The 26,842-nt window shown below is 43.4% G+C and overlaps 1 protein-coding gene across 4 annotated transcripts in view; it reads left to right on the top strand.

Annotated features, from left to right (window-relative positions):
• Nedd4 (NEDD4 E3 ubiquitin protein ligase) overlaps positions 1–26,842 on the top strand; it is an 84,892-nt gene that overhangs the window by 37,954 nt on the left and 20,096 nt on the right. For all 4 annotated transcript variants that reach the window (XM_063264950.1, NM_012986.1, XM_039080889.1 and 1 more), the window contains 8 exons: positions 8,278–8,328; positions 9,689–9,750; positions 11,735–11,834; positions 17,676–17,842; positions 20,467–20,584; positions 20,662–20,826; positions 23,737–23,802; positions 25,445–25,564. In XM_063264950.1, the coding sequence (XP_063121020.1) occupies positions 8,278–8,328; positions 9,689–9,750; positions 11,735–11,834; positions 17,676–17,842; positions 20,467–20,584; positions 20,662–20,826; positions 23,737–23,802; positions 25,445–25,564 (849 nt within the window). The remainder of the gene's footprint in view (positions 1–8,277; positions 8,329–9,688; positions 9,751–11,734; positions 11,835–17,675; positions 17,843–20,466; positions 20,585–20,661; positions 20,827–23,736; positions 23,803–25,444; positions 25,565–26,842) is intronic.

Below are 26,842 nucleotides of genomic sequence, written 5' to 3' on the forward strand. Positions count from 1 at the left end.
TGGTGCAGATACAGAGAAGGTCTGTAGTGCTGGAGGAATGGGAACTGAGGCCAGAGGAGCTGGCAATCTTGACCAATCGGGAGGAGTATGCTCAAAGCCTCAGGTAAGGATCAACTCATGCTGGGCCATGCTTCACACCAAACACAATGGGGACCACGAATTATGAGTATAGGGTGAAATAAGATAAAAGGGAGACCCAGTAAGCTAGTAGATTGGCAAGGAGAGCTTGGTGACCTGTAGCCAGAAGAAAGCATTTGCTACTACAGAGAACTCAGTTCTCCATTGTATGTTAGGAGCTCATTAGTGACGCTAACAAAAGTCTGCTAGGAAAACCCCAGGGTTGGAGCCCAAGTTGAAATAATAAAATAGCTAGGAACAGCAAGTGTAGATGCCTTCATCCAGTGAGTGCAGTATCGTGTAGACGTAGGCATGGTTTGATGATTATTACAGAGAAAACTCAGTATTTTGTGATTTTAAAATGAAATAAGACAAATTTCATCTCTACAAAGAAAAGTGCTGTCCTCCCCAGGAATGGCAAGGTGGGGCTGTCTGCTCCTCACCTTGGCACCTTAGATAGGAAAGTGTAGGTGGTAAACCCAGACTGGATGCTGTCAGTGTTGTGTGTCTGAACCGAAAACTAGGTGGAAATTCAGGACTGCCATACATAGCCATAATTCCTGTTTAAGAATATCATATTTTGGGGTTGGGGATTTAGCTCAGCGGTAGAGTGCTTGCCTAGCAAGCGAAAGGCCCTGGGTTCGGTCCCCAGTTCCGGAAAAAAAAAAAAAAGAAAAAGAATATCATATTTTATTACTATTTGAGGATTTCATGCACTCATATAATATGTTTTGGTTACAATCACCCCTTACTCCTCTCTCTAACTCCTTCCTGATCCACTTTTATCCCCTCTTCCCCTTCCCAACTTCGTATGCCCCTCCCCTTTTCCATAGCCACTGATTCCATGGCTGCGGGCCATGCACTGGAGCATGTGAACAGCATTGCTTTGCTTTTCTCAGCCTCTCATCTGACACCAAAAATAAAATAGAGCCGACAAGATGGCTCAGCAGGTGAACACTTGCTGATGACCTGAGTTTTAATTCCTGGCACCCGTGTGGTAGAGGGAGAGAATCAGCTCCCACAAGTGTCCTCTGACCTCCACCTATGCACTGTGGCACACGTATATGTGTTCATAAACAAATTGTAACTGTAATAAAACATTTAGAGAAAATAAAACCACGTAGAACCTCTATGCAGAAGTGAGCCAAGATTTTAAGGCTTCTTCCTTCAAACTGGGGAATAGGCGGCTGTGTCAGTTTCTTGTAAGATGGGGCTTGCTGGTGCTAGCAGTTGTAAACTTTTCTGGACTGTGATGGACGACAAGAGAAGATTAGACCTGGACCTGGGAGCATGGCCAAGCAGGAGGCTTGGCATCGTTATTGGGTGTGGCTAGGCCATGTGCTGATGTTGGTAAGGAGATTAGCAGAAGGGAAGGCTGGGAGAAGGTGAAGCAGTTGTCTGTCAGCATATCCTCAGAGTGTCCAAAGCCTTGCTGTTTCTGCTTCAGCCTCCAGTGCTGGTCCTTGTGGGAGACTAGAAGGTTGGAGTTAGATGATGACAGGTGCTTCAAGATCAAAGGAAACTGTTGAAAACAGCAGAGGAGCAGATCTGTGAGCTGCTCTGGGGACTGCCAACATGGAGATGGTTGCTGAAAGCAGTCTCAGCTTTGTGAAGATTTGGAAGGCTGCTGGGGTATATTCCCACCCAGCACCAGGTCTGAGCATGGAGCTAAGCATCTGGCATGGCACTGAGCCCTGTATCTCAGCTCACCAGATATAGGAAATACCTTGTCGTCAGCCCACTTAGAAAACATGCAGTAGTCAGCTCACACAGTTCTAGATAGGGTCTTGGGCGCCTGTGGGAGGAAGAAAGGACTTAAAGAGATATTGCAGAGCCATGAGACATGGTGCTTTCTAGAAGAAAAAAAAAAGCATGTTGCCAAGCAAAAAGTTTGCATTAAGAACATAATGGTGAATGACAATGAGGACGCAGCCATTCCCAGGTCTGGGTGAGGATATTGGATTGTAGGTCTGAGGGACAGCACAGCCAGAGGCATCTGCAGGGTCCAGAATGAACTGGGCCGTGAAAATGGGAGAAAGAGAACGGGCATGAAAGCAGAGCAAGAAAGAATCTGCCTGCCCTTGCCTGCTTGTGGGAATAACTGAGTTCCAGAAAAGCCAGGGCTATGGAGAGAGACCCTGTCTCAGTTCCTCAGTGCTTTGCTTCTCCAGTGCTCCAGGATGAAGTGACTGCTGTTTCTGTCAGCACTTAGTACTGTCTGCATCCATGCTCAAGAGGGGAGAAAGTGGGCAGCTGAATTCATTACTGAGTACAAAACGATTTCACAGGAGAGACAAAATAGGAGCTTTACAGAATGGGTGTATTACTGTTCAGATGTGTTAGATATAAGTCAGGGTGACTCAAGGGGTGGAATTTGAAAAGAAATGGAACCTTTGTAACTGGTTGGATTTGATTATTTTTTGTGTGGAATAAGAAACCAGTGGTGCTTGACTCTCCTGATGCTAGATGTAAAATAATCAACACTCAGCTTACATTCAGATGCTTAGATCTTGAGTTTAGCCATTAAAAGTGGACACACAGCAAAGAAGCCACATTTGTCTTCGGTATGCTGTCAATCTTAATGAAAATAATGCTATCCAGACTTTAAGTTCTTACCATATGGTGGCCTTTCATTCGATGTTGAAGAGGATTATATATACATCTTTGCTCGTGGTAATAGTTGGAAACTAACCAAAATCTGCCATTCAGAAACATCTGTGCTATTTTATTTTTTAATTGTTTTTATTTTATATGTATAAGCGATTTGCCAGCATGTGTGTAAGTGCACCATGGGGCATACCCAGTGTCTGCTGAACCATCTCTCTAGCCCCTTGGTGTGTTTCGTTAAAAATGGTTATGTTAAATTTTCCCTTTTCAACATGAGGACTGTTGGAATATTCTGTTTTCCTTAACTCTTCTGGCTTTTTTAAGCACTGTTTGAATCTTGTAAGCATACTTTCTTCAGGCATGCCAGTCAGGATGCTACTGAAACTATGTAATTCTTAAACAGCACTATGTAACAATTGAGACATTGTAAACTCCACACGCCTAGGTGTGGCTCTCCCTTTGCTACTTTAAAGGAAGTTAGGGAATCATTTTATACTTTTATAATGCTACTAAAAGTCAACTCTAAATCAGTGTTAAATCACTTAGCAATTGCCCTGTTTTTAGAGCAGCGTACATGACTATCCAGGGCTTGGAGCGAGGCCCTGCGTTGGGTTCCCAGCACCCACATCAGGCAGTTCACAACCAGGAGTTCACCATTGAAAGTGTTGATTAATGAATAAAGTCGCGGTCCCTTTGGGATGAGGTAGAACTGATCTTGCTGGCTGAGGGTGAGCTGACACCCTGGCAGGGACATATAACCAATCTAGGCTATTTAAGTGATGACTGAATGGTTCTCCTAAATGAATATCGCGTCCCTAAGGTGAGTGCCAATGGAATATTGTGATCCTGACCCAAGGATTAGTTTCCACAGTACACTGATTCATAGCCTGCGCATTCCACTAAAATGGTGCCCTAGAACTCAGTGTCTGAGTAAGAGACCCAGGTCAAGTTTCTGCAAGGAAAATTGAATGGAGAAGACTTTAAAGAACATTTCAACAAAGCCCATCCAGCTAGCTTACAGACAGTGTTTGCGCTCCTCCAAGCCTGGAGGTGGGATCCTCTGAGTTGATGCTGGTTTCAAATAACTATTTTAGTTAAGAATGGCCTTTCCTCATGACCAAGGCTCAGCCCTTACAGGGTCATAGAGCTTAAAGAACACATAAGTCCTGTTCAGAGCAAATGAGTCTAACTGAAGTATTTACCAGAAACAGAATAGGAACCTGATGTAAATAACAAAAATTATTATGAGATTTAAAGAGCCTTTAATGAGATGGGAGGACAACATAATTTATAGAGAACAGCGAGAGAAAAATGCTATAATATAATCTCCAAATGTTTCATTCAAACACCTGACTATCCAAATTCCAAGATGTGAGATGACCCATATTCTTTAACATGTCTAATTGAAGAGTTACTTCATTAAAGATTTTCCATCTAATCTATTTCTAGAATTTCTACTGCCCAAGATTGGCACTTTTTAGATTGATCATATAATTGGCTTTCCTCTTATTTTTTTATTTCTTCCTTATTCTGATTTCCAGAAAATTATTCCCCAAGTTTCCCTTTAATTGAATATTTTTAATTTTTTAAAGTTTTAAAGTTTCTAAAGTTTCAGTGTGTGTGTGTGGGGGGGGGGGTCAGACTGTTTGTTTTTGAAAGAGAATCAGTGTGCAGTTCTTGTAGGTTCTGTAATGTAGGGCTTTTCCAATAGGACTAGGGTGTTTCTCCACAGGAAGTAACCTCTCTGGCTCTGCCTCTGGTCAATTCCTTTTTAGAGAAGACACCTTGAATTATTACTCAATTTATAGACACAGTGATGGACACAGGAAAATGTTTCCTCTCTGTGGGATATATAACTGCACTAACTCAGGTTAAAACTATCTTAAAAGTCATTTTACTTAACCTGATTCTCAAGGTGCTTATGGGAATTAATTTATAATACATAAATTGCCTGACCTTCACATTTATTGTCTTATATACCTGGTTATATTCTAGAAGCACATCTAGTACTGGAGTGACTAATTCAAACATACCTCATTAAAATGTGATTTTCTTAACACACACTGTGACCTTTTGCATTCTCGACAATGTACTAAGTATAAGCATGCACTCCTGCCACTCACAGACATAGAACCATTAAACATTGGTCAGAGCTGGGCATGGTGGCACACACCTTTAATCCCAGCACTCAGGAGGTAGAGGCAGGAGGATCTTTTCTTTTTTTTCTTTTTTTCAGAGCTGGGGACCGAACCCAGGGCCTTGCGCTTGCTAGGCAAGCGCTCTACCACTGAGCTAAATCCCCAACCCCAGGAGGATCTTTTGAGTTCAAGGCCAGCCTGGGTCTACAGAGTGAGTGCCAAGATAGCCAGGGCTTACAAAGAAACCTTGTTTTGGGCAAGATTAGTCAACCAACCAACCAACCGACCATGTAACACAACAAGATGGCTCTGTCAGTAAAGTGCTTGCTGAGTCAGCATGAGGACCTATGAGTTCCAGTCCCACCTCATAGATTAGAGTGGCCCTGGTGGCATATGATGGGAAACAGAGATAAGCAAGTCACTAGGACTTGCAGGTCAGTTATCCTACTCAGATAGTGACACCACATTCCAGTGTCTGGAAACACAGAGATGGGTGGTGCCTGGGGACTACTGACATCTGAGATTGTCCTGTGGATTTATGCTCACATAAACATTCCTTTGAGAGTAGGACTTGTTAGAAGATACCAGGATTACTTCTGGTGGTTTATTTTGGATGCTTACAATCATTATGTCAAAAAGCCTCAGCTAGGATTTCTGTCTTCAAGGACATCTTGACATATTGTTCCACAAAGAGTTAGTTGATGCTTGTATTTCATACTCCATGTTTGAAAAACCTGCTCAAATAGTTACTATTTCAGCATGAGAAATGAAGGGATAAATGTTCGCATGCCTGTCTTGGGCCCCATGGACAGAAGCTCAGCACCATTATGGTCTAATGGTGTCCCTGCTCTACCATGGGCTGACAGCACTTTTACCCTTCAGTAGAAAAACCCAACTGGGGCTAGCTGCTTAGAAAAGGTTATTTTGGTAAAATTCACACCAGAAGGAAAAAACAAGTGTCTGGAGGAAAAATTCCATTAAGATGACTCCAACCTGATGAATAATGTCCCAGCTGGGTAGTGCGTGGGGCAGGACAAGTCCATTCTTACTGCAATCGTTGAGTGACACCAATGGCTGTGGAGATTATCAGCTATCGTTCCTGGAGAGTCAATTTCCCTTTTACCTGTTTGTCTTTCCCCATCTTGTGGCCAGAGGTGTGGAGGACTTCATTTCGTTGATTACTGTTTGTTTTTCATGGAGGCATAATGTGTGTGCGCATGAATGCATGTGTGTGGATACACACGTGTCCATGTCCTTGTAGAGGCCTCAGGTTAATGCTGAGAATCATCTCACCAATGCTTACCAATGCTACTCTTTGAGACAGGGTCTCTGAACCCAGCCTGGAGCTTGCTGATGTGGCTAGGTCTGCTAGCCAGCTTGATGGGGGACCCCTGCTTCTTCCCCAGGTTGGAATTATAGGTGGGCGGCCAGCCACACCAGACTGGCATTTATATAGGTTTTAGAGTCTGGGCCTCTGGGCTTCACACTTGCAGGCCCCTTCATTAATTTTATTGGCCTTACAATCCACCCAGCATGCTCAACCCTTTGTTTATTAATTTCATCCTCCTGCTCCTCAGTGTCTCATGAAAACTATTCCTACAGAGAGACAGCTTAACACACACACACACACACACACACACACACACACACACACAAACACACACACACACATACACACACACTCACAGTCTACGACAGTTCAACTCATTTTCTTTATAAAGGGAAGAGAATAGGACTGGGGAGACGGCACAGTTAGTTAGGTGGTTTGTGCTACCAACATGAGGACCTGAGTTTGGAAACTCTGAACCCACATAAATGTTGAGAGTGCCAGATGCACCTGAGTGGACAGAGTTTCTGGCCAGCCTGTTCAGGCAAATCAGCTCCAGGGTCAGTGATAAACCTTGTCTCAAAAAATAAGGCAGAGATGGGACTGGAGATGGCTCAGTGGTTAAGAATACTGGCTGTTCTTCTGTAGCGGACCTGGCTCAAGTTCCCAGCATGCACACGGCAGCTCATAACTGTAACGCCAGTTCCAGGAGATCTGACACCTTCACACAGATGTAAACCCTGGCAAAACGTCAATGCACATAAAATAAAAATACTTTTTAAAAAGTAAGGCAGAGGGATAGAGGATGCCACCTGGTTTTAACATGTTGGTCTCTAGCCTCAACATGTAATCAATCCTACCTGTGTATACACCGCCTACACTTAAAGTGGGTAAACTTTATGTGAATTATATGTCAAAGATTTAACCAATTTTTTTTTCCTTTTTTTCGGAGCTGGGGACCGAACCCAGGGCCTTGCGCTTGCTAGGCAAGCACTCTACCACTGAGCTAAATCCCCAACCCCAAGATTTTAAATTTTAAAAATTTATTTTCAGTTATGTCTGTCAATATGGGGTTGGGGTGGGTGAATGTGACCAGAAGAAGGCATCGGGTACCCTGGAGGTGGAGGTGGGGGCAGTTGTGAGCCACTTTGGATCGCAGCAACATGCACCCTTAACCACCCAGCATCTCTGTAGCTCCACCATGGACATTGTTATTTCCTGTGTGCAGTGGTTTTGCCTTTTTGTTTTTGTTTTTAAATTTGCTGTCTTTCAAGATTTTCCCATAATTTCTAGCATTTAATAATGATGTGCTTATCATTCACTCATAATTCAGATTTGTCAGGCATCTGCTTATTGAAATTTAAGCTTCTATTTTCCCAGTCCTGAAAAAACCTTGCCTACTTGGAGTTTTTCAAATAATTTTCTGCCTGGTTCCTCCCTCTTGTTTTGTGTGTAGTAAATTTCATGCATACGGTTCTAGGTGGAGAGAGAGCTTGTTGTGGTCCCTTCCTGGAAGACTGTTGACTCTCAGTCTAGCAAGCTACCTTAGCTGGGCTGGCCACAAGCTGCCTCTTGGGTGAACATTGCCTGGAGTCTTTTTGAGCCTTGTTCCTTTAAGGAGAGCAGTTCAGGGACCAGTGAGGATTGTTGGGGTTGTTTGTTTGTTTGTTTGTTTGTTTGTTTTTTATCCTGAGATTTCCCTGCTTACTTTCCCATTGTATTGTTAATGCCACGCTTTGCTTTCCCACCCCTTAAGCAGAACCTAGCAGATGTTTGCTTAAGGACTGAACAGTTCCTGTGCGCTGCGCGGTTGTGTGCCTGACTCCTCCCTCTCACTTATCCATCTCTCTTCAGGAGCAGCTCTTCTGCTTCTACTGCTATTCTGTCATGTGCTTGCACGTCCATACTTCTGTTGTGCAGTGACTATCTGCAGGACCAGTCCTGCTGTCTCGCCCAAGAGTGCACCACAGGGCGTTGCTATTTTCACTGACCTCCACTCATGCTGCAGTGGGTTAAACAAGTTTCTCATCAAAGAACAAACAGTGATGTTGAGTGTATGCGTAATACTGTTTCTCCTTTCTTTTACAGACAAGAGATGATTTCCTGGGTCAAGTGGATGTCCCTCTCTATCCTTTACCGGTTAGTATAGGTGTCCATGACTTTGGCTTTGTATTTGTGATTTTTAGTTTAATAACTGCTAACATGAATCTTTAGTATGTCAGCCATTTCTTGAAATTCATCTTAATTTTCCTTTTCACTCTCTCTTAAGATTTCCTTACATGAGCTCCAACAAGAAACTGAACCACAGGGATTAGTGGCAAGATGGAGCCTGGACTTAAAGGGTTTGGAATTACCCCTATAAGCAGAGCCAGACCCTGGGCTCTGTGGATGGGAACTAAGGGTCTGCAGGGCAGTTCAAACTCCTGAAAATGGAGTTGGAAACAGCAGTGGGAAAGTCTTAGGTAGCCTTTCAGAATCTAATGTCACTGGGGGGATTGCAGAAGTGGCTCTGTGCTTCAGGGGACTGAGTTGCCAGCACTCTCCTGACAGTTCACAGCTACCAGAAACCTCCATTGCATGGGACCCAGTGTCCTTTTCTGACTTCTGATGGATCCTGTACACATGCAATATACATTTTAAATTCTGATACAAAACGGGGGAAATTTCAAAGTTGAAAGTGGTCAGTTAGTAGCAACTAACTGTATATTGTGTAGGGAGAAGAAACAGGAGGAGTTGCGGGTTCACAGTGCCCAAATAGCATGAGAGACCAGGTGAAAAACCTTAGTCTACATGGGTGGGCCGAAAGAAAGTCAGAAGGCAGAGTGGAAACGAACCAGAGAAAATAATTTCAAAAAATGTTAAGGAAATAGCTTCTTATTGGGTATGTTCTTCATGTAATCCTGATACTTGGGTGGCTACGGCAGGAGGATTATAACATTGAGGCCAGCCTGGCTTTATAGGAGGACTTCCATAGAAAGGAAGGGAGGTTAGTTTCAATGCAAAGAAGTAGAAGTAGAGAAGCAACACAAAGAGAGGATTAATGAGCCGGCCACCTGTGCCCTCTCAGTGTTCGAGGCTTTGGCTTTATGCAGTGTTTAGTGATCTTAGACTTTTGTGAATATTTGACCTGCTCTTACTTTCCAGGCTGTTGATGGTTTTGTTCTAGAATTCTTTCTACTCTAACTGAGTCAAGCTGCTGATACTGTACATATCCTATGTTCCTTTGGGGCGGGGTTCTGCCCATTCTGTACTGTCCTCTACTACTTGCCTCCTACCTGCTCCCACACCTCAGCCCGCCCCCCTCTTCCCCACACCCCACTCTGCTGACTCCTTTAGTTCTGGCACTTGTTGGAGTTCCTCTTGTAGAAGAAGCAAAAGTCACATGGTTACCAGCTGACCCTTTTATCAAGTTAAAACTTCCTTTTCTCATTCTTCAATATGCCTTTCATTATAGTTCATAAATTCTCTCAAAAGTACTTAACCCCCTTTCTCATTTTAGACTGAAAACCCAAGAATGGAGAGACCATATACATTTAAGGATTTTGTTCTTCATCCAAGAAGGTCAGTAAATATATAAGATTATAGTGTATTAAGCTAAATTTTTTTGTGATTTTTATTTATTTTTATTTTATGTATATTATTATCTGCCTGAATATGCATCGTGTATATGCAGTTCCCAAGGAGGCCACAAGAGGCTATCAGATCCCTTGGTGCTGCTGTTGCTGCTGAGAATTGTATGAGGTCCTCCGCAGGAGCAGCCAGTGCTCCTGAACCATTCAGCCATCCTCCAGCTACACATGCCGCTCCCATACCACACACTTTGTCTTTGCTAAACCTTTAAAATGTCAGGATTTAAACACCCTATAGATAAACTATTTAAATATATTGTATTATTTGTTTTAAAGCTTTAGTTGTTTTAGATTTTAAAATACACTGAGGTGAGGGGTTGGGGATTTAGCTCAGTGGTAGAGCGCTTGCCTAGCGAGCACAAGGCCCTGGGTTCGGTCCCCAGCTCCGGAAAAAAAGAAAAAAAAAAAAAAAAGAAAAATACACTGAGGTGGCTGGAAGACACGGCTCGGTTGTTAAATGCTCACTACTCTTTCAGTGGACCCAACACCCATGTTGTGTGACTCACAGCTGGAGCCTCTGGGGATCTGCTGCCTTCCTGGTGTCCGTGGACACACATGCACACATACATACAACACACACACACAGATGCACATAGTTATCTTTAAACAGTGTTTATGCACATTGCAAATAAAATTCCTAAAATGACACAAAATTTAGGAATGATTTGTCCCCCTTATATTTATCTAATAGCAGTTATTTCCTGTAAAACAAATGTGCTGCTTCCTTCATATGCACAGAAACAAATTAAGAAAATATTTAACTTTATTTTGCTAAATTTAATTTCAAAAATACTTTAGAAGATTCACACAATCAGAGAAAATAGCATGAACAGAGAATAAAATTTAAGCCAAATTAGTGCACTTGTTTTTGCAATTTCCTGAACTGAAAATTTTTTTTAACTAAGACTTTAGTTTTTGAAAAGGAGCTGCTCACTTTATTTACTGTATATGGGTGTCTGTGCAACACATGCGTGCAGTACTAGATGAGGCCAGCAGAGGGAGTCAGGTCCACTGGATCTTACAGCCCTATGTGAGCTGCCATGTGGGTAGTGGGGACTGAACCTGGATCCTCTGCAAGAACAGGAAGTGCTCTTTAACCATTGAACCAGCCCTCCAGATTTTAATTTTAAGTTCTAAGTGAAACTCCTTTTGATCTTTTGTGCCACTTTGTCAAGTAAAATCAATTTAGAATGTATGATTAATCATCACAAGTCAGAGTAACCCATCTGTGAAAACCATAGCATTTACTTTATTATTTCAAAGTAAGAAATGCATTGAATACTGTATTATGGACACTTAAATCTTTTTCATTTAAAATTACTGCTTTAACCTAGTCTTTGCAATATAAATATTAAAACAACTTAAAGGAGCCATGGCTTTGTGACTGTTGTTATTTATTCTCTGTATGAGCAAAGTCCTGTGTTTAATTCCTCTATAGGAAGTCTAAGAGTCCAATCTCTTTCTTCCTCTAGTTTGGGGCTGATTACAATGTGTGCATACCAAAAATAGCTAAGGAAATAGTCTCGCCTTTTTTTTTTTTTTGTTACCCTGCTAGCTCTTCTTCCAATTGCTAGAAACTCTGTGACTACATCTCCACATCGCACTGTGTGCTACCAGCCGCTGAAGTGCCAGCAGGGTTTTCCCTGTCCTTTACTCAGTTACCCCTTCTCACCCATCCCATCAGGTCATAGCCTCCCTTTCTCCCTCCTGCCTTCTTCCACTCCTCTATACCCCATTGCTCTCCTTTCTAACCTCTGTTCTCTTTGATGAGTCTTTTCTATCTTAACAGAAACATGATTTTGACACTGCGCCCCAAGTAGATCCCCTCAGAGCCAGCAGGCATTCTGTAAACTCAGCAAATAAATGCCTTCTTCTTGGTGTTCAAGTTTCATAAATAATTGTTTTCTTTTCCACAGCCACAAATCAAGAGTTAAAGGTTATCTGAGATTAAAAATGACTTACTTACCTAAAAACGGCTCAGATGATGAAAATGCAGACCAGGCTGAGGAGTTAGAGGTGAGATTCCCAGGAATGTTTGCTTAGGGTGAAATGGGCTGTCTGATATCTTTCTACATACTCTGTAGAAAAATAGGGTGTTCAGCGAAACTAATGCATGCAATGAAAATCACCAGGATGTTGACTTGAGCAAATGTTCCTTAGGCAGTTCTGATGGTATTTCTATGTAGAGTGGTTGTTATTGGTAGACTTAAAGGTAGAAATGGGAAATGAAATATCTACCAATGTAGGTGTTTATTATAATTACATCATTGTCTTTAGTTTTTTTGTAAAAACCATGTCCTTGTCTAATTTAGAATAAGAAAATATATGTGTATAAAGCTAAGTCTGTAGACATTACTATGTGAAAATTGCTGTCACTATATAATAATTATATTAGTGTAAAGGAAACTTAGTATGTGTAATTCTTGTTGCTTTTCTTGTCGTGTTTATTTGAAGTGAGTATAAGTTGTTGGTTTTCATGGGTGACAGAGCTAACAAAGAGTCAGACCGGGTGCCTGAGAGCCATCTGGGTACATGGAGGAAGAGTATCAGAGTGGGGTGGGCTTTGCCCCACATGAGTAGCCCTGTGACCTCAGATGTGTTAGGTTTTCCTTTTGTGGGGAAACAGGACTGCACTAGGTTGCCTTTAGGGTTTCTTCCCTGGCTTTAAAAAGACAAACTCCACGTCCTGTCTGTGGTCCCCTTAGAGGTAGAGTTCATCAGAAGGTATAACTAGTTATTCTACTACACACTGGAGTGGGTAAGAGTGTGTGTGTGTGTGTGTGTGTGTGTGTGTGTGTGTGTGTGTGTGAGAGAGAGAGAGAGAGAGAGAGAGAGAGAGAGAGAGAACGCAACTGTGCACATGCGTGCGTGCACAACCGCGCTCTGATCTGGAAGGTTCTTTGTTGTGTGTGTTTTCTTCACAGGCTTGTCTCTCTTTGATTGAGGGTTTGCTCTAATCTCCATGAGAGCTATGATGCCAGGAACCCTCCCTGAGGTGTGGGCTCTAGTTCATGTGCCTGGATACCTGGCACAGGAAGTAAATTAGTAAAGTTTTTGGTATTTCATGTGTCTGTGAGATTTTGTTTCCTAGGGGAATGTCTGAGAGTAGAAAGTTGTTTTACCCTTTAAATCCAAGAATATAATGACCCTTAATTTGGGGACTGAAGCTCATTACCTACCCCCTCTTAATACATATATATCCACCTGCTTGGTTACTGTTCTGCTGCTCTGTTGTCTTTGTTTTCCTTATAATAATCTTTCAAGTATACATTTATTTTCTCTAGGTTTTACTTGTTTGTTCATTTTACGTGGGTGTTCATATGTTGGGTGTGTGTGCTTGGTGCTTGTGAGGTCAGAGGTTTTACATCCCCTAGGTCTGTAGTTACAGATAGTTCTGAGCTGCCATGTGGGTGCTGGAATTGAACCCAGATTCTCTGGAAGAACAGTGAATTTTCTTACCTGCCGTCTCTCCAAACCCTGTTCACATTCACTCATGCATTTTCCTCCCTCCGTGAGTGCACTTGTGGGTCTGTGTGCGTGTGCAGGGTGTTTGTGGAATGCTGTAGAAGTCAGAGGACAACTCTCAGAAGGTCGTCATTCTGTGAGCTCCCACCTTCACAGTGCCTTCATACCTGCAGCCTTCTCACTTGGTCCCACATGTACGAGATTTTGAGGGGTCTAAATGTCTGGACATAGCAGTGTGGTACAGGAATTCTGTTTGACATTAAGATTCTGTGCTATGAAGAAAGAAGAGGCTTTCCTCGAGTCTTTAAACGTTGAGCAGCATCTCATTCCATGGGAACTCTCTCCAGGTTTTGCTTGCTCTGGGATCACAGGCACCTCATTCACAGTTCGCCTCTGTGGTGTAGACTGGCCTGGCTTCATGCTGTGGCCTCCCATTGCAATGTTTGAATTCCTTCAGAGGCCACCTTATAATTTCAAGAGATGTAAGTGTGTTGTTTATTTATGAAAAGGCCAAGGAATTCAGACACAAATGTGCTTATTTATCTTCTGGGCAGCCAGAGACCAGAGAAGTCTTGCCTGTTCCTTTAACATCTAGTTTGTGACTAAATATTTAAATTCTGCTATTTGAAAAAGAAAACAATTGTAATTTTGGAGGGAGGCGAGCTCTGGGCGGCCTGCATTTCTGAGTAAATGTGGCTCTGTGTAACATGTGTCTTGTGTTTGCCATCATCAGGGGAGCGGGATGAATTCTACAAGGTTAGGGTAAAATGTTGGTCTTTGTACTTAGTTTCTGGTCTCTCTGACTCCATTAAATTGTAGGTATTTGCATATTGGTTTTGAGACTAGTAACTAGGATTCCTTGTCTTGTAGAAAATTATTTTATGAGGAAATTAGATAATGTTTCTTAGGGAAGACTGAAAATGTTATCATTCCTAGTAATGTTTGGGGTACAGTTGTACTTTTTCAAATTTGAAATCATTTCATTTTCTAAGGCCCTAAAATAAGTTCCGTTGTTTTGGGGTTTGTTTGTTTGTTTGTTTGTTTTTTAATTTACACGGACAACACTAAAGCAGACCTTAAAAGAAGAAATACACATTTTCTTGGGCCAGGGTGATGGCTCAGTAGGCTAAAGCCTGAGGCCCCAACTTTGAGCTCTGTCCTCAGAACCCACTTCCTCAGCCTAAGGGCCAACCAGCCCAGTGTGTACTCCTCAGCACTTTTCAGAAAGGGTTTCTCTGTATAGTCCTGGCTGTCCAAGAACTCACTCTGTAGACCAGGCTGGCCTCAAACTCACCGGGATCTCCCAATCCCAAATGCTAGGATTAAAGGCCTGATCCGCCTCTGGCCTTATATTCTTTTTTTTTTTTTTTTTTTTTAGTTTTTTTAATTCATGTATGTATGTATGCATGTATGCATATACTACGTGTGCAGGTGCCTGTGGAGGCCAGAGGGCATCAGCCCTCTTGGCACTGGGCTTTGAGGCACTGATAAGTCACCTAGTGTGAATGGTGAAATGGAGGGGCATGGTGAACTTTCACTCCAGTGTCTTGTTTCATGTTCAGCAGTAGGATTCCTCTCTAAACCCCCTCAGAATCTTTCAACACACTCAGAATCATGAAAGGCTGCTTTCATTCTGACATGTCCCTGCGTGCATGCGTGTAATGTACCTTGATCACAGTCCCTGCCCCTGTCTTCCTTCTACTCCCTCCCCCTCCCCATCACCTTTTTTCTCTGTAGTCCCTGTGTGTCTTCTTTCTTTAATTTCCTTAGTAAATTCCTTTTTACTGTTAGACTTTATTAATCTGAGAACAGAGTAGCCATTGGCCACATTCAATAACGAAATCTTGGGGCTGGAGAGATGGCTGAGTGGTTAAGAGCACTGGATGCTTTTCTAGAGGTTTCAGATTCAGTTCCCAGCACCCACATGGTGGCCCACAACCATCTGTAACTAGTTTTCTGTGACACAGTGTCTCTGCCATCCATGGACACAGCATTGCGTGTCATGCACAGGTACACGTACTAGCATAACATCTAACACATTGAGTAAACAGTCTTGCAAAGGACTAGCAAATTCAGACCACATCTTCTGAGACCAACCCCTGGGAGATGTAGTTTGACTCTGTACACAGGATTAGATTTTCTTTTATAAAGTGGCATATTATGATGGTATACAGGAAAGGAAAACAAAAATATCGAGATGAAATAATAGAGGAGAAGAGAATGGAATTTGAGTATCAGCTCCTGTGGAAGTGGAAAGAGAAAAAGAGAGTGTACGTGAGGGGGACTAGCTTTAGCTTCCCACATAGAATCCCCTCCCAGGTAATTCTTCAGCCCCCCCTCTTCCTCCAGCCCCTCTTCCTCTCATCTTCCTGACCCTCTGTTGTCTGGTGTCAGTATGTGCTTAATCACTGAGCAACCTCTCAAGCCCCTGTTAAAGGTTTTTAATATGAAAGCATGTTAATGCTAATACTTAGTCCATTTTCCACTTAATTCCTTCCTTAATTCCAAGGGTCGAGCTGCTCTTCCCAGCCTGTATCCGCCTGCACACTTTTTGCCAACACAAGGAATAGAAGCCCTGTATGCAGGTGTTTACCTGTCCCAGTATGGAGGACCTTTCCAGTTTGTCTGCTTTCCTTTAATTCAGCAGCACTGGGGCATGTGTGCGTCTGAGTTTCCAAGGAAGTTCATAATTCTTTTGTGCTTTCTGGGTTTGCCATCATATTTAACAGCTTCCTGCTTTAAATTACTCCAAATTTGTTCTAACAGTCTTTGGGTTTGCTTTGTAAACATTTGGCTTTGTGGTATATCTTGGTGTAGGTTACTAGGTAGGGATATGAATTAATTTTTTTTCTCAACAAGTGTCTATGTGTTTGAATGCCACGTTCCTCTGATTTTTATTCTTTCTGTGTTTCCTACTCTGTTTTTCTGAGCTGTGTTGTACCACTTAGACTGTTTTCTCTGACAGACTCTTCTCCATGCATCTCTTCTTTCCTAGAATGATGTTGGTTATGGCCTGTTTGTTTCTATTTGAACTTGAAAATTGACTCATTATTTTTAAAACATTTATTATGACATAATTATAACATAATAATTTTATCAGAATTTTGATAGATCGGCCTCAGGAAAATAACCCATCGTGCCTGATATATGTGGTGTCCAGGATGGAATGTATGCTAGGCACAGACTTTATGAACTGAGCTATATTCCCCACTGAACTAGAGAGGGAGAGAGTGCGTGCGTGCGTGCGTGTGGCCCAGAGATACCAGATCCCCTGGAACTGGAGTTACAGGCAGTCGTTAGCCATCTGATAGTGGTTCTGGGAACCAAATTCAGGCCCTCTGCAAGAACAGTATGTGCTTAATCACTGAGCAACCTCTCAAGCCCCGGTTAAAGGTTTTCAATACGAAAGCATGTTAATACTAGTACATTTTCTACTTAATTCCTTATTTTATCTTGGGGCATTATACATTTTGTCTCTTTAAAGACCCAAAATTCCTGTGCATTTCTTTTTTTTTTTTTTTTTTTTGTTCTTTTTTTTCGGAGCTGGGGACCGAACCCAGGGCCTTGCGCTTCCTAGGCAAGCGCTCTACCACTGAGCTAAGTCCCCAACCCCGCATTTCTTTTGTTAAAATCCCTTGTTTGACTCTTATGGCCTGGCCACAGTGCTTGTCCTGGGTGTAGGGGAGAAATATGCACATTTCAGTATCAGAGTGATGATGGGTCTCTCAGTACACATCCCCGAGTGGTGACTGATTCTCAGGCACTCTCCTGTGTCTGTTGGACATCAGTGGACAACTCTTAATGTCTCTAGTGTTTGTTAATTTCTATCATAAGCGGTGCACTTTCTCAGTGGGAGGGGTGAGTGGCCAGGCTCAGCTTGGCTTCAGTTGTGTTCCTCAGCACCTTCCGGTGTCACATCGTTGTTCAGTTACTGAAAGGATTTGGTTTTAGTTGTCATGGGGTTTATTGTTTTATTCCTTTTTGTTAGTATGTTTTGTTTTGTATTTTAAGCTTTTTGAAAACTTAAGGCATTCTCAAACAATATTGAAATGTTTATCATTTTGCAGGAAAGCCTTGGTTACAAAGTATTCACATTCTGTTCTTAAGAGTTGAACATGGGGGGTTGGGGATTTAGCTCAGTGGTAGATCGCTTGCCTAGCAAGCACAAGGCCCTGGGTTCCGTCCCCAGCTCTGAAAAAAAGAAAAGAAAAGAAAAAAGAGTTGAACATGAACTAATTCTGTTTATGCACAATTTTTTGAATTGAATGTAAACTTTCCTTTATTTGTAATTTGTAAAGAGTTTGGGGGTTTGGGCTTTTGTCTGTTGTTTTTGTTGTTGTTGTTGTTGTTGTTTTAAGTCATTAAGTTAATTGCTTCCATTCTGTTTTTCAGCCTGGCTGGGTTGTTTTGGACCAACCAGATGCTGCCACCCATTTGCAGCATCCACCAGAACCTTCTCCCCTACCTCCAGGGTGGGAAGAGAGGCAGGATGTCCTTGGAAGGACCTACTACGTAAACCATGAGTCTAGAACAACACAATGGAAAAGACCAAGCCCTGAGTATGTGCCAATCTGCATAGATTTTGCTGCTTCTTAGCATGTTGGTGCTGCGTCTCAAGTAGGCTTATAGTGGTGTAGGGAATCCCTAAACTACAGGCCAACCACCACTGAAAAACTTCTATCTTACCTGAGGTTTTTAAAAAATGATTTGATAATAGTTAAAATTATTTGGAGGCCAACAAAATGGTTTAGGGTGTGAAGGGCATTTGCCATCCACCCTGACTATTCCAATTTGATTGCCAGGGCCCACAGAGTAGAAAGAGAGAAGATTACCAAAAGCCATCTTCTAATCACGACATGTGTGCCATGCCATGCTCACAGCTCTCAACACACTACATAACAAGTAAATAAATAAAATGTAATAAAAAAAAAGCCCCACATATGTTGAAAAATTACTTCAGGTTAGCCCTGTGGCTCACTTGGTAGAGTGCTTGCCTACAGGAGACCCGGAGTTGCGTTCTCAGCATCACATAAAGTGACTCCTGTCTCATAGCACTTGAGAGGTGGAGGAAGGAGGATCCGAAGGTCAAGGCCACTCGTAACTTTCTGCACTGTTGTTGTGCTGCTAGAGTTTGGGCCCAGTGTCCTCTTCCTGCTAAGCTAGTACTTTGGAACTGAACCACCATCCCAGTACTTAAAATATAATTTAGTTTTTACTCATGGAGGGGTCACTAATGAAGGCTCTTTGTTAGGGCCCTTCTCTAATTCGGATGGTAGACATGGGTCATGCACATGCAGAGGGCAAGGATGAATATATATAACCTTTCATATATTCAAGCTCCTATCTCCTTAGTGGCCTTTTTTAGTAAAAGGTGGAAGAAAAAAAACTTAAGCATTTCTTAGAACCATTAATCACAATTATGTTTTTACAAGTCACAATAGAGAATGATCCTCTAGTGGCTGGAGGGTTTGGGAGAAGATGCTTGTGGACAGATGGACAGTTGGACACCATTCTCACGCTCTGTCTGGTGGGAATGCTGGGTTGAATATCTGGATTTTGAGGAGGCTGAGTGCTCCTGTGATCCTGAAGTGGCGTGGATGAACGGTATCTACACCAAGCGCCTCCTGTCTGCTCACGGTCACTACAGTGTGTGCACCCACGGATAGATCACACAGCACCCCCAGCTGCCCAGTGTCCCACGGATAGATCACACAGCACCCCCAGTTGCCCAGTATCCCACGGATAGATCACACAGCACCCCCAGCTGCCCAGTGTCCCACGGGTAGATCACACAGCACCCCCAGCTGCCCAGTGTCCCACGGGTAGATCACACAGCACCCCCAGCTGCCCAGTGTCCCACGGGTAGATCACACAACACCCCCAGCTGCCCAGTGTCCCACGGGTAGATCACACAGCACCCCCAGCTGCCCAGTGTCCCACGGGTAGATCACACAGCACCCCCAGCTGCCCAGTGTCCCATGGGTAGATCACACAGCACCCCCAGCTGCCCAGTGTCCCACGGGTAGATCACACAGCACCCCCAGCTGCCCAATGTCCGTTTTCGTTCTTAATTTTTACTTCATTCTTTGTGTATGGCTGTTTTGCCCTCCTGTAGGTCTGTAGAAGAGAGGATAGGGGCTCCTGGAACTGATGTTGTAGATGTGCACTACCCCTTGGGCACTGGGAACTGAGCCCTGTGTCCTGGCAGAGCAGCCAGTGCTCTTAGCTGCTGAGATGTCTCTTCAGCCCCAGGATATGCAATTTTTCATGTTTCACCTTAAGAATGTGTGCGTGTTTGGTGGCTTTGGTATCTGAGGCAGGCTTTCTCTGTGTAGCCCTGGGACCTGTTGTTCTGAAACTTGCTCTGTAGACACAGCCTAGCCTCAAACTCGAAGATATCTACCTCCTCCTAATTAATAAAATTAAAGGTGTATGTCACCACTATGGCAAAAATTATGTTTTTGAACAACTGATTTCCTAAGCTATCTTGGTCTAACATCAAACAAATTAATATTTTCGGGGCCAGTATAACCGGCTGTTTGAGCTTGATCTTTCTGAGCCAACAAGATAAAAAGGGAGACCTAATCCCTGCAAGTAGGTTTCTGACTTCCACACATGAATATTTATTTATACAAGTTTAGTTAACACTTTTGTTACCATATATGTGAATAAAATTCACAATTTGATAGGCTCAGCTGGTAAGCGGGAACCTCAGTTGAGGAATTGTGTTTAGTACGCATGTCTGAGGGCCTTTTCTGGATTGATCATTAATGTAAGAGGGTGTGACTCATTGTGGGAAGTGGCACCCCTGGGCAGGTGGTCTGGGGTGTGAGGAAGCAGTTAGCAGCAACCTCTGCTTCTGGTCCTGCCCTTTGCCATAACTAGAACCTGTAGAATTAAATAAGCCTTTTCCTCCCTTGGTTGCCTTTGGTCAGTGTTTTACCATAATGTAAGGATCAAACTAGGCACAGTGATGAACAACATCAGCTGTTACACATGCTTGAGATTTCTACTTCCAGTGTATATTCTCTCCTGCCCCAGTGCCCTAGACCAGCTACCAGTGTGCTGACAGTCTGATCAGCATACCGGACCCATAAACTCAATCGAAATATTTCCTAATTGCAGACTTTTTGATTCTAAGTGTAGCAAGACAGGGTGATACCTTCTTACACTTCTGCCCTAGGGATGACCTCACAGATGATGAGAATGGTGACATTCAGCTGCAGGCGCAGCGAGCATTTACCACCAGGCGGCAGATATCGGAGGATGTGGATGGCCCTGACAACCACGAGTCCCCTGAGGTATGAGCCCGCCATTCTCTTGTTCCCATTTCCAGCACAGTTAAGCAGTGGATGAGTGTGGATTCTGTTCTTTTCAGAATTGGGAGATTGTACGAGAAGATGAGAACACCATGTACAGTGGTCAGGCTGTTCAGTCGCCTCCGTCAGGTCACCCAGACGTGCAGGTCCGCCTCGCAGAGGAGTTAGATACCAGACTCACCATGTATGGAAACCCGGCCACCAGCCAGCCAGTCACCAGCTCAGTAAGATGTTTTAGGTTTTGTCATGGCTTTCATGTCATGAGTAGATTTGACAGCTGTGCTTCATGTAAGCTTCTGTCTTCGATGGCGTGTGATGGTGACTTGCTGAGACTTCCCAGTGTGGTTCTTCACTTACCCTTCCTCCCCCGTAACACCGTGGAGCAGAATGTGGATAGTCCTAGTGCACACTGGTCTCAGGGTCCTTCGCTCACTGCCTCCTCGCAAACCCATCAGAAACATTGCAACCAGGCGCTGACTTGCTCATTTCAGCAGGAAGGAACTCGCTGTCGGTGCGAGGATGTCAGGGAGGACAGTGGAGTTTCATTCCTTAGGTAGTTTTAAAGTAGGTTGGGGGAACGAGGAGTGTACTCTGCATGCTGTCAGGAAGTGGAGAGAATGGTGTGCTTGAGTAACCAGGCTCCTGTGAGGACACAACTCACTGAGGAGCAGAGCAGAGCAGACCTGACAGCCGTTTGGTATTCTTCAGCTTAGGCAATGGCTTTGTTTCTTTTGGCTTTGTTAGTTTTGCTTTCGTTTGTTTGGGTTTTGTTGTTTTTTTGCCTGTGTTCAGACACAATTTAAAAGGCAACTTGGATTTGCCATGACCCTGCCTGTGTCTGCCAGCTTACTTCCTGAGTGGTGGAGGCCTCTTGTCTGTCTTGATTGTGTGAATTGAGATTGGGGTAGGAGTGGGAATGGGGGTGTTAAAGAGTGTGTGTGTGTGTGTGTGTGTGTGTGTGTGTGTGTGTGTGTGTGTGTGTGTGTTTTGACTGCATGTATCTATACCATGTGTATGCTTGATGTCTTCTGAGGCCCAACATAAATGACAGATTAGAAACTGGAGTTACAGAGAGTGAACTACCATGTGGATGCTGGTAACCAGACCCTCATCATAGAAGAGCAGTATGTAGGCTTCACTTACACGGTTGTATGTCCCTACCTATGTCAGTATCCGTCAGGTCACCTTTCCCTGATCCCTTTCCTCTTTCCCACAGTCTCTTCTGTTTCCCGTTTGCTTATTTAATTAGTCAGTGGCCCAGGAAAAGGATTCATCAGATTTACAGAATAGGTGTGGGGAGGTGACTCAGCAAAGTGTTTGCCATGCTTATATGGGGCCCTGAGCATGATGCCAGAACTGTGTAAAATAAAAGCCAGATGCGGCAGTGTACCCTTGTCATGTTTAGGCCTTGTGTGAGTTACCATCACTGTTAGGTGTATTCTTCAACCATTTCATGAATGGGTTGAACCCTGAGACATTATTGAGGTTTACAAAATCAAAAATGATTCTTCCTTTTTTTTTTTAAGATTTTATTTATTTATTATATATAAGTACACTGTAGCTGTCTTCAGACACACCAGAAGAGGGCATCGGATCTCTTTACAGATGGTTGTGAGCCACCATGTGGTTGCTGGGAATTGAACTCATGACCTCTGGAAGAGCAGTCGGGTGCTCTTAACCGCTGAGCCATCTCTCCAGCCCCATGATTCTTCCTTCTTAACTCCAAATTATGTTGCCTTAATAAGTATCAGTGGCTTGATATATAGTGTCTTAGACATTAAATATCTATTCATAAACATACATGTATACACATACTTACATACCTTTAAAGTTTTTACAGAAGATTTATTTTTAATGTATCCGTGTGCATGTCTGTATGCATCTGTATATGGGTTTGTGCACATGGGTACATGAATTCAGAAGAGAACATCAGATGTATGCATCTGTATATGGGTTTGTGCACATGGGTACAGGAATTCAGAAGAGAATATCAGATCCCTTGAAGCTGGACTTACAGGAGAGGCGCTGATCCAAAATCTGGTCCTGTGGAAGAACAGCAAGCACTCTAACTGCAGAGCCCTTTCTCCCGATCCTATATGTAATTTTAAATGGGGTGTGTGTGTGTGTGTGTGTGTGTGTGTGTGTGTGTGTGCGCGCGCGCGCGCGTTCGTTCGTGTATATTCGTGTGTGTGTTCCTATTTTGTGTTTTTATGTGTTGGTTGGTTTGGGGTATGAGGATCAAACTTAACCTTACGTGTGCAGAGCATGTGTCTTACCTCCCAGCTACACCTTCGTCCCCTTGAGATCCTCTTACACTTGCCTTTTGGTTATTTTTTTCATTTGCTAATTGGACTGTTTCCATGAATATCAATGTTCTTTTAAAATCACGAGAAACAAGTTGTCCTGAAAGTACACACCATTTCCTGTTGTGATGAATTTAGGTTAACCATTTGTGTTACCATAAACAATACAATTTAGGATATTCTGATTTTATGTTTAATGTTTATAAGTTTTGAAGTCATATCATTTAATAACAAAAGTAAGATACTTCATTTAGTGGTTAGAGCTTGTATATTGAGGTGAAGGGGACAAGAGACTATGGATTTCCAGCAAATAAATCATTGGCGTGGAATGCCCAGTCCTGAGCTGTGAATCGGGAAGTGGCTGGGGATGAGGAAGGGGCATTTTCCCAGGGCAGAAGCATGGTGTTTGGTGCTGCACAACCAAGCTGAAATTCTGTTGAATGCTGCAGCCAGAGAACAGTGGGGCCTAGAACCAGCCCTCTGGCTAGAGCCGGCATGCAGAAATGTGGCTTGAAACAGGAACCCCTTGTCACTGATGGGGTAATCAACGTGAAATTTTTTTATTTGGGTATAGCCAAAAAAGACATATTTAAACTGGATAAGAATGACAAGATGAAAGAATGAGCTAGAGGGAAAATCCAAGTCCAGTTGTGGACATCGGAGGACCAGAAAGTGGAAGGACCAGGATCGAGGGTGGAAAGAGAAAGCATCCCCCGTGGGTCTTGGCAACACCCTCCCACATGCCGTGTCCTACTCTGTCCCCATAGTCTCACTCCATTGCCTGTGCTTGAGGATAGACCTCAAAGTGTTACTTGTTTTCCTCCCCTCAAGAACCATTCCAGCAGAGGAGGCAGCTCGCAAACCTGTATCTTTGAGGAACAGCCTACACTTCCTGTGGTGAGTTTTCTCTCCTCTTGGCTAAGAATGAATGACAAAAAAACTCGGCTAATTTTCTAATTCTTGGATATCACAAGAGTGAGTGTGAGTGACTGCTCAGCAGGGATGGAGGAACCATGCCGTACAACCTTGGAAATTGAGCCTCAGAGTGCTGTTTCTTATAAATCGAGCCCCATGCTAATGTGATGGTGTTGGCAAGTGGGATGTGGCTTCTCGGCTCGGTCCCTGCTGCTCGGAGATGCTGGGCCACTGTTACCCATGTGTCATGCACAGCATGCAGCTGTGATTGACATGTACCTGACAGTCATACCTGCCCTTTGTGTGGGTTGTCTAGCCAGGACCCTCCTTCACTTGGCTCAGTGTGTGTAGCTGCCACATTGGCGTTTTCCAGGTGCCTCTTTTCCTGTGCTCTCATCAGAGTCCTGCCATCTCCACAATGGTTCTCACTTCTTCCTGATTCCTCTCTGATTACACCAAGTTCTCATTGCCTCACGTAACCACTTTATTTTGTTTTTGACCAGACCTCATATATCTCAAGCCTTGAATGCCTGTTTTCCTGCTGGGATTCCAGGCATACTCCTCCATGCTTGATTTACACAGAGGTGGGGCTCAAACCTGTGGCTTCAAGAAAGCTAGACAAGCATTCTACTCACTGAGCTCTGTCCCGTCCCACCTGCTTTTCAAATAGAATCAAACTCTGAGGCTCCCGCCTCTTCAGCCTACCCTTCCCCTTGCCTGCTGTCTGCCGCCTTGGCCCCTTCCTACTCTCTTCCTAACACCTGGTTTCTCAAATCCTAGTTCTATCCTTGCTCATCTGATGTGTGCACGTCCCATGTCTCCTCTGGGAAGTCCCTCCTCTTTCCCGCCAATCAGTGCGCCTTTGACTGGCATTCTATATATCGGTTTTGAGAAATGAGATTTATGTATCAGCTCAGGAGTGTGGCTTATTTGTCTTGGAAAAAGATTCAGTCCAGTCAAGACCACTGGCCTAGTCAACATGACACAAAATCGTAAAGGCCATGAAGGGACTACCTTGTTATCCTGTCTTGGGGATACCCCGTCTAGTCTGGCCTCCTCTTACAGACTATAGCATGTGCAAGGAGAAGCAAAAATCTCACTATGTAGCCCCTGGCTGTCCTGGAACTCACTTGGTAGATTAGGCTGACTCAAGACTCACAGAGATCCACTCTGCCACCCAGCACCTAACTGTGGTTTCTGAGGTTAGCATGCCTCAGTTTAGGCTTTAGCTCCTTTTCTTAGAAACATTGGCTTAGTTTCCTTTCCAAAGCCTCAACTTGTCATAAGCAAAGTGGACCCGAGTTAACAGTAGTCCCATCAGTTTGTACGCAAGCCTGTGTGTGAATGTTCCCACCCCAAATTACATAGCTCCGCGTATTGACAAGTTTTATTATGTTCATTGTCTTTTCTTTCTTCCCAGGTAAATTGCTATGTTTTTTAAATATATTTTAAAATATGATTTTAACTGTGGTTCATTGTTATAAATTTAACAATATTTTCTGATGAGTGGTGTACCTTTAAAATAAAAACGAGGGTTTCTCAGCACTCGCAGTGAAGAAAGGCACGAGGCCTCTGTCAGTAGTTCTTGCTGATTAACATGGAGGCTTTTTGTTGTGTGTATTAGCTTTTGCCTACTTCATCTGGATTGCCACCAGGTTGGGAAGAAAAACAAGATGACAGAGGACGATCGTACTATGTAGACCACAACTCTAAGACAACCACATGGTCCAAGCCCACCATGCAGGTACTCTGCACTCTTAGCTTGTCTTAGCGCCCTGGGCATAAGCTCAGACCCCACAGTTCTAGTATCTTCTGTGTGTTCTGCCATCTCCTGTGGGCCTCCAGCATAGACTGATCACGCGTTACTACCTGAAGCAAGTCTGCTGGATCAGGACAGGAACAACGCAGTGATCTGCTCCTTTAGAGGACTGCACCTTCAGTGCCTGTGTTGTTTAGTTTTGGCATGCATGCCATTGTGTTTATGTGTTTGTGGGCATGTTCGTGTAAATGTGTATGAGTGTATGTATGTGTTTATACACACATGAAAGAACACCGTGTGGAGGCATAGAGTTGATACCATGTGTGTTCCTCAATAGCTCTCCATGTTCTTTAGTCAGGGTCTTCTGCTGAATTTCGAGTTTTCTCTGGGATTCGGTCTCCATCTCTCAGACAGTGGGATCATACACAGGCCACGATACCCACCTGGCGTTTTTGTGTGTGCTGTGGTCCTGAGCCCAGCTCTTCACACTAATGGCAAGCATTTCATCCATCGAGTCATCTCCCTGGGTGCCTGCTCAGATGTTTTGCTAAAGGGTAGTCTTGATGATTAGTGTCTGTGAACGAGTGTTTATAATTACAGGGTGAAGGGTTGGCTCAGTGGTTTAGAGCACCTGCTGCTCTTGCAGAGGACACAGGTTCAGTACCCAGTCTTATGTAGCCCAGGCTGTTGTAGAACTTGCTGTATAACTGAAGCTAAACTTGAACTCCTGATTTGCCTGCCTCTACCTCCCAGGTACCACACATGAGTTCTGTTTCTGTGGTGCTAGGGTTTATTTATTTTATGGGCATTGGTGTTTGCCTGCATGTGTGTCTCTGTGAGGAGGTCAGATCACTTGGAGCTGGGTTACAGACAGCTATGAGCTGCCATTTGGAGACAGCAGCCACTGTTTTTAACCACTGAGCTACCTCTAGCCTGGAAGCCAGGGCTTTATGCACGCTAGGTGAGCCACATCCCCAACTCTTGGGAGTCTTATTAATATTATTTGTATTCAATGTACATTTATTCTTGTTGAGATTATGTTAGATTTTATAGAGGTGTTCATAAACTATTTCCAGTTTTTGGCTCACTAGTCATAAAGGCTTAGCAATACTTTTAGTAATAATTTTTCTACCTTTATGAGATTAAAGAACTTTCAAGTTTCTGTCTCATTCATTAATATTACCAGAAAGACTGAGGCTAAGCAGGACAGATGTTTATTGTTATTAGTGTCGTCATTAGAATTTATTTACATTATTTTATGTG

The sequence above is a fragment of the Rattus norvegicus genome, chromosome 8 (genome assembly GCF_036323735.1).
Source record: "Rattus norvegicus strain BN/NHsdMcwi chromosome 8, GRCr8, whole genome shotgun sequence".
In the NCBI taxonomy this organism is placed as follows: domain Eukaryota; kingdom Metazoa; phylum Chordata; class Mammalia; order Rodentia; family Muridae; genus Rattus; species Rattus norvegicus.